General features: G+C 42.0%; 1 protein-coding gene across 1 annotated transcript in view; it reads right to left on the minus strand.

Annotated features, from left to right (window-relative positions):
- LOC103393630 (UV excision repair protein RAD23 homolog A-like) overlaps positions 1-3,813 on the minus strand; it is a 5,679-nt gene extending 1,866 nt beyond the window's left edge. The window contains exons 1-7 of the mRNA XM_017040371.2: positions 3,673-3,813; positions 2,643-2,804; positions 2,205-2,428; positions 1,774-1,811; positions 1,197-1,324; positions 797-896; positions 518-648 (exon numbers count right to left, since the gene is read on the minus strand). Coding sequence (XP_016895860.2) covers positions 518-648; positions 797-896; positions 1,197-1,324; positions 1,774-1,811; positions 2,205-2,428; positions 2,643-2,804; positions 3,673-3,738 — 849 coding nt within the window. The 5' untranslated portion in view covers positions 3,739-3,813. The remainder of the gene's footprint in view (positions 1-517; positions 649-796; positions 897-1,196; positions 1,325-1,773; positions 1,812-2,204; positions 2,429-2,642; positions 2,805-3,672) is intronic.
- Between the last annotated feature and the right edge of the window lie 3,783 nt (positions 3,814-7,596).

A 7,596-nucleotide genomic window follows, 5' to 3' on the forward strand; every position in this document is an offset into this window, starting at 1 on the left:
TTATGATGAAAATGAAATAATAACAGGAGACGATTTACTGAAATGATTGCAAATTTTAAAATTGAATATGTAACTGACATTTAACGTATATTTTACAGATGTTTGAAAAATCAACATATATTGCAATGTCCTGCGATTCTATAGGATTTCTTTTAAATTTCAATTTAATTGTAGTAAAACTGTCAGCGTAGTAAACACACAATGCTGTTACATACTTCATCTTACTAAAATTGGGACTAACAGCTTCTGACCTTTTGACCTCAGGCTGTGGTGTCAACAAGACGGAGACCTGTGGCAGCCCAAGGCTCTGACTGCAAGGACCACGACTTGAAACCCGACCCCAAGCCTCACAGATACCAAGGTCAGACTCGATCACGAGTTGTTTTTTTTTTCCTAGCGTTGATTCGACTTGTTCGCACGTACCATGTGATTACGACCTTAGCCGTGCTGTTTTATCTGCGTTAAATGTCAATCTCTGAACAGCTGACATGTGGTGCTTCATGGCTGAGTGTGTTACCTGTAGAAGTTGAGGATTTTCACTGCCTAGTTGCTGCAGTAGAGCTGGTAGTAGAGCTCGGTTCTGCTGAATGGCCTGTCTCATGTGCAGGAACTGGGGTTGGGTCCGCAAGAACGCAAGTGGGTTGTCTCCTAGTGACGAACAAATGTAACCATGAATGTGTTGACGTGTGAACAGAGAGTCAAGTCAGAGAGTTGTAAACATCCTCGCTCGCCCTCTCGCCCTCCACTGAACCCTGACTGCAGATGTTCTTGAATTAAAGTGGGCCGCGTTCCTCACCCTCTGCTAGAGAAGGTGATTCTGTGGGTCCAGGTCCAGATCCAGATCCGGGGGCTGGTGCCGGTGGATTACTCTCCTGCACCGGGCTGCTGGGGATACCCTGGAAAACCAAAATACATGGTTTTCCTTTATTTAGATTCATGAGCCTGGCTCAACAGCAGTGTCACTCCATATCCAAAATGAAACAGACTTCAACAGAGAACATTTTTGGTTAAATGATTTAAGTAATTTAACAGTGGCTTCTATCATTTGTTCAAAGTAGGTACAGTACTGACGTGACCTGCTAAAGTTAGACAAGAAAACATTCTGTTTCTGGACTTGTTTGGTGAATTCATAGTACTCTGCAGTACTTGAAGGCAGGTGTATTCGTTTACTGCAGTAGTGTACTTGTTCGACGTACGGTGAGCAGGTACTCCACGGCTCTGTGTGGGTTGTTGAAACTGGCTCTTAGCGCTGCCACCACTCGCTCCCGTTCGTAGCCCATGGACATGATCTCCGTCAACATGGCCTCGTACTCGGCTCCAGTCACTACAAACCAGCAGAGTTAGTCAGAGTCAGTGGCTGATGGGCAGAAACGCTGCTTCAGTGATGTCAACAGTTGTAGTGTGAAAATGCATTTTTTTGAAGAACATTTAAGATATATTTAAAAATAAGTGAAATCCAAGTACAGCCTCTGAGACCCCACGTTGACCCAGTGGGATGCCCCCCCCCCCCCCTGTCTTTGTAGCACAACAATAAAGAATGGCGTACATTTGTCACAGTCTAAATATAGACAACATATCCATGTCACCACAGCTGGTTGGGTCACTGACTGACAGCACATACATCGACTGGTGCGGCCATTTGAACCTGTGACCTGTGCAGGGTCAGGGTTAGGCTAATGCTAATGCTACCACTGGTCTGGCTCTGTATGATTTGACAACAATCAGGGAAACTATTGCATTATTTTAGGGACCACAGACCCATTTGTTACATACCCAGTGCTGAGGAGGCGTCCAAGCCCTGACCACTGGAGCTGTGAAATATATGTAGAAAAAAAGAAAGTTGTTAAAATAAAAAGCTTCTGTCTCATGTCTACTGTTACACGCTGATTACAAATTTTATATTAGGATATTAATAATTGTAGACTAAATTACACGCTGATTCAGTCAACTAAAATAAATATAAAATGCAGTTTGCATGGCATGTCAAATATGGCTTTTTCATAAAACTATGATAACCTGTGAGTAATTACCAAGTTTTTAATTAACAAGAAGACTCTGTTAATTCAGTTGATTATTGAGTAGTTACTGGGATTAGAGTAATTAATCATTTGAGTCATTCTAATCAGTCACAAACCTAATTACTGATTCATCACTGCAACTCCAAACAACACACACACACACACACTGAAGTCCACCTGTTCTACCTGGCTGGTTGTTGTGGTTCTGTGGTTGGGGCACTTGGCTCCTCTTTGGCCTCCTCTGGGGGATTTGGGGCAGCTGCTGGGGTTGGGGCGAGGGCTGGTGCAGGGGCAGGAGCCGGGGCAGGGGTTGTGGCAGGAACAGCTGTCGACGTAGAACCGTTGTCCTGTGCAGGAGGTTTGGGCGCTTCGGAGACAGGGGGCGCCGCGGAAGCAGCTGCAGCCTTAGGCTTTGAACAGGTTTATTGAGATGAAGTCAGACCGATCAACAGCAGTATCAAGTAGTAGCATGTGTTGCTAACTCTAAACTAGGTCATTGACAATATATCTCGTTACGTAAGCTTCCTAAATAAAGCAAGTACGTCGAAGAACGTTGCGATGAAAACTCGAAAATAAAATGTTCTAAGTAACAACTCAGTTGATTTGGTCTTGGACTGCACTCACCTTAGAAACCATCACAACCACAAATTTTTTCTCTTCAATTTTATAATCCTTAATGAGAGTGTCATCTTGCAGAATTTTTCCAGCATATATCAGTTTCTGCCCAGATACTGGAAAGTTGTCTTTGCCTCGTTCCGCCTCTATCTTCTCTTTCAAAGCCTTCACCTGATAATGAGGAGAAACAGCAGAACACATTTCATACATATTTATTTTACTTTCAAACCTCAAAACATTGCTATATATAGTATAATTTATTTAAAGTAAATTAAGCTGAATTCTTAAGTTGGCATTTGTTCAAAAAATGTTTTTTTAGTTAATTATTAAACACAACGCTGTTATGTTAGAAAAGATCCTATTTTGTAGTTAATGTTGTAATTAATAAAATGTCATCACAATTTGTTACAATTTCTTTTTATAAATGGATGCATCCCTCTGTAGTTTTACGCAGCATGACAGTGCTAACTTTGACAAAATAAGAAAATGCAATGCTACCTAAAAGTACATATAAAAAGAAATATGCCTTAAAAAGTGTAAATAATTCACAATTCACTAATGTTCGTGTTGGATTATTATGAATATCTGAACTTGCTATCAAACAGAACGTAATGTTCATTATATTTGATATACGCGTTAGCATTTGCGCTAGGATCCGGATAGTTTTAAGATGATATACTTTATTTAAAATGCAGCTTGGACTGTGTTATTAAATAAGAGGCAAATATGGGACATCAGTGAAAAAATAACTGCGCCAATAACTTGAGGAAAATGACAAATCCGCTTATAGCCATGACTTTATAAAGGGGCTAATTGACTCTGTCAGGCTAACGTTGCTAGTAAGAGCTTTCGCCTACATCTCTTTTCACGTGAAACTAGTGTTTATAAATTATATTTTTACTGACTACACTTTAGGTGAAGACTGTGTCAAATCGAACTGATCTGTTTAGAGGTGTGAAAACACAGCTCCTCCGACTCGTACTGTTTAGCAATAAAGTTAGCTGGCTATGCTAGGCTAGGCTAGCTCAGAGCCACTTACCGTTTGTTCGGGGTCTATCTCTATTTGAATCGTCTGCTGCTGCAGTGTCTTCAGAGTGATCTGCATGACGACGGCTGACGCTGTGTCGGATGTGCTTCCAGAGGGAAAAATATAAATGTTCCCAGACGAACCGTTAATTTGTTAGTGCAGTTAGCGTTTCGGACAAGATAGCAACTAGCCGAGAAATGTGTGTATCCATGAGCGCTCAGCAAATCGCCATCTTTGGTGACATGTTGGTGTTGCTGCGAGAAAAGTACCGCTGGATGCGACGAGATCTCGTGATGGACAACGCGACCACGGCGAGCAGGACTTTTTACATGTCTTGTTCTATAGGACACGTATACGTTTAAACTGAAAACAAAAGTTATTACTACTGCTAATACTTTAAATCATCGTATATTTGGGTCTTTTCTTCCCAAGTATTATTCCTCTCTTTCAAACTGTACTTTTTGTCTTATCTGATTAAACGAAGTCCTCCAATTTTTCATATTTGTCAAACCCCAAAGTTAATTACCACTTTTCTCTAGATTGATGCACCCGTTTTTAAAAGTCGGTAGCTATTTGTCATTTGTTATTTTTATGACTGTCCAATGTTAATCATGCCCTTTGTTTTTTTAAGTTTATACTATTTTAGACGAGGTGATAACGCTTGGTTGTCTTAATTTAATTTAATTATTTTTCTTACTTATTGTCTTAATTTAATATAATATTATATTATATATTATATAATTTTCTTACTTACTAGTTACAAGGGATTTGCATATATTTGATATCAAATTTGCTGTTGCTATTTTAAATCAGACCACAAGGGGGCGATGTCGTCCAAGTTGATGTTACATATATTGAAATGAACTCGATGAACCACAAGGAAAAGGCAGGCCACCTTAACAAACTCCAGCCAATCAAAACTCCACAGTAAACACTTGGAAACGACCTTTCACTTCAAATTCATCAAACGAATCATTAATATAAACATTTAGACATTTTCTGCGGAATCGTTGGCCATTTTGTGACGAATCGTTTCAATGAATTGTCATTAACAGAGGCGGCCAGCAGGAGGCATAGTCTGACAACTCAGAAAGGTGCAGCGCTGCAGTAAAACTCCACATTAATAATAATCTAAATGAGGAAAACCATCCTGTCCTCTGTGTTTGTGAAATAGTCAACGATTTATTTTGATTACATTAAGCTGCAGAGAGTGAACCAGGCTGAGTCTGGATCCTTGATGGTGTTGTATCAGAGACAGCTGCAGGGAAAGGTGATTGATGTTTTCTTTTTTTTTAACTTATGCAACTGTAGAAATACAGGGGATACAGAAATAGCTGCGTCCAATCACTAGGACGATTACTCCTGTAGGGGCAACAGGAACAGGGGCAAACACCTTCATTCATGCAGGCGCCTGTGGCAGCAGCTGTGTGACTATGGCTTCAATCTTCAATTTTATCCACATAAATAAAAGGCGACCGTTGTGATTGGTGCGATGCTTCTCTTGGTCTGAGACACAGACTAGCATGTATCCACGCACGGTGATGGCAGTGACCAGCAGTCAAACCTCCCAGCAACATAAATATTTCATCAAATTACCCTCAGTCTATCATTCAAAGCCACATTTGCCAAGGTCTCTCCTCTCCTTTCCTAGACGCTCCTTTGTCTGGTCTCATCATCACTCCTTCCCTCTCTCCACTCACAGTGTCCTATCCTTTACTCCTCTCTTCTTCCTTTTTCTCCCATCTACATTCCTATCATTTTCCTATCATTTTCCCCTCATCTCCTCTCCTTTCCTTTCTTCTCCTCGCCTCTCTTCTTCTCATCTCCCCCTCCATCTATTTTCATTCCACACGGGTATAAAAATCTGATGACTGTGAGGTCCTGTGGGAGAAGAGAAATGGAAGGGGGAGGAAAAACAAGAGAAAACACAGGAAAATGACAGAGTGCAGAGAAGGGAGTGAGGACTTGTTTGAGTCACTGCTAATGGAATTCTGTGGAGTGCAAGTGGGATAGAAGGAAGTACGGGAAATAAGAAGAAGCAGTGGGAAAGCTGTGTGTACTGTGGTTTAGTGTACTGTAGTATAGTGTGGTGTAGTGGAGTGTAGTGGAGTGGAGTGCAGTATGGTGTAGTACACTGTGGTGTAGTGAGGGTGAAATGGCCTAAATGTGTGTCCATCTGGGCTAATCTTGAAGAACAGAACTATTAAAGTTTAACAAAGAACCAACAACATGTTTTATTAAGACGTTCTGCATTTGTTAGCATATGGTGGGGTGTGTGTGTGTGTGTGTTCTTTACCTCGGGCTTGTTTGTTGCTCTTTTCCAAACACCATGAAGACTGTTGGTGGTTGATGTGGCGTTGTTGCGGTGCAGACCTGGACCGTCCTGTGGAGGTGGAGGTGGAGGTGGAGCAGGTTTTTTCAGTTTTACTGACTTTGGTTCCAGCGTCGATCAGTCTTATCTACTATTCATGTGTCAAACTAACGGCTCATGGACCAGTCTTGGTCGGTAGTTTGGTATCAAATGAGCGTGAACATCAGCTTCTTAATCTTTTGGAGATTTTAAATGTACGCGTGTGGTTTTTTTCAGTTTGACTCCTGAGCTGCTTCTCTGTTTGATTCTGTTCTATTCCGTGTCATGATAACCCTCACAGGAGTCAGTTAATCACTTCACTCAACAGTTAATCCTGTGTTAACATCCAGGAAGCTGCTTCACATTAGGTGTTCAAATAACGTCTTCACTGAAAGCAGGGCAGGAGGCTGATTGAATAAAATGAACACATTTATACCACGGATGAAAATGGATACACACACCTACTGTACAAATACACACTCTGAAGAAGATGAGAGTGAGTTTAAATTTAGTTTCATGTGGGGTGTAGCTGGCACCGACTCCCTCCTCATCCTCCTCCTCCTCCTCCTCTCCGTGCATCAACTTCTCCTCTGAGAGGAATCTTTCTATATTTTTCTTCATGAACGCCCACATAGTTATGTATCATCTGCTTGTCTCTGATATGTCACACTGTGCATCCGTGCGTGTGTTGATGTGTGCGTGTGTTGATGTGCGTGTGTTGTGTCGTGCTGATGTCACCAGTGCAATGAGTAAGTCATGAAAACAAGTCACAGAGGCTCTCATTATTATAGAGGTCCCTGAAGACTCAGCCTCTCTCTCTCTCTCTTTCTCACACACACACACAAAATAAGTCTTTACCCCAACCTTTGACCTTTATAGTGTTTTTTCAAAGCAGTTGGTATGAGGATGGAGAAGTCGACCTGGTTCTACACCAAACCTTTTTTAATTATTAATTATTTGCTTTGGCCCAGAGTCAATGTCTCTGTCAGGTTGAACCTCCTGGGCAAGATCGAACCCCGGTTAGGGCGGTTGGTACCTTCTAGTGGGCTCAGGGTTCAGGGGGCTTGGTATTTGGGTAGCGGTCATGGAGACTGCTGCCCCCGTGACCTGGTTACAGATAAGCAGACAAAGAAGGATGGACGTTTGAATTTTTAGTGTTGGTTTTAACGTTGAAGAAATTCCTTCTGCCCTAGAGTTTAAAAAGGTTAGAAGTGATTTTCTGGAGGATATTCAGACGATGACAGGTTCTCCTGGATTCCTGCAGGTTCAGTTCAGTGGAGTTTAGGTGACCTAGAACCTTGTCTCATTTGATGGTTCTCTCTTTCGTCCACACCATCTGGACGAGGAGGTTTCTGACCGAGTGTTAGAAACCAACCTGTCCTTCACTCCTCGTCGTCTGTCAGCTGACTCACGTCTGTGCAGGCTGCATTTGAAGGTGACATCTAGGAGGTTGGCTGCGTCTTTTTTGGTTGCCGTGGTGACAACGGGGCGCAACTCCCTCAGTGGCACCTCAGAGCGTGTGCTGGGTAAACATGGACTCCCCCCGAGAGAGGGACAATAACTAATGACACCACAAAGGAAAAAAA

Source organism: Cynoglossus semilaevis, chromosome 17 (genome assembly GCF_000523025.1).
Source record: "Cynoglossus semilaevis isolate Cse_v1.0 chromosome 17, Cse_v1.0, whole genome shotgun sequence".
NCBI lineage: Eukaryota > Metazoa > Chordata > Actinopteri > Pleuronectiformes > Cynoglossidae > Cynoglossus > Cynoglossus semilaevis.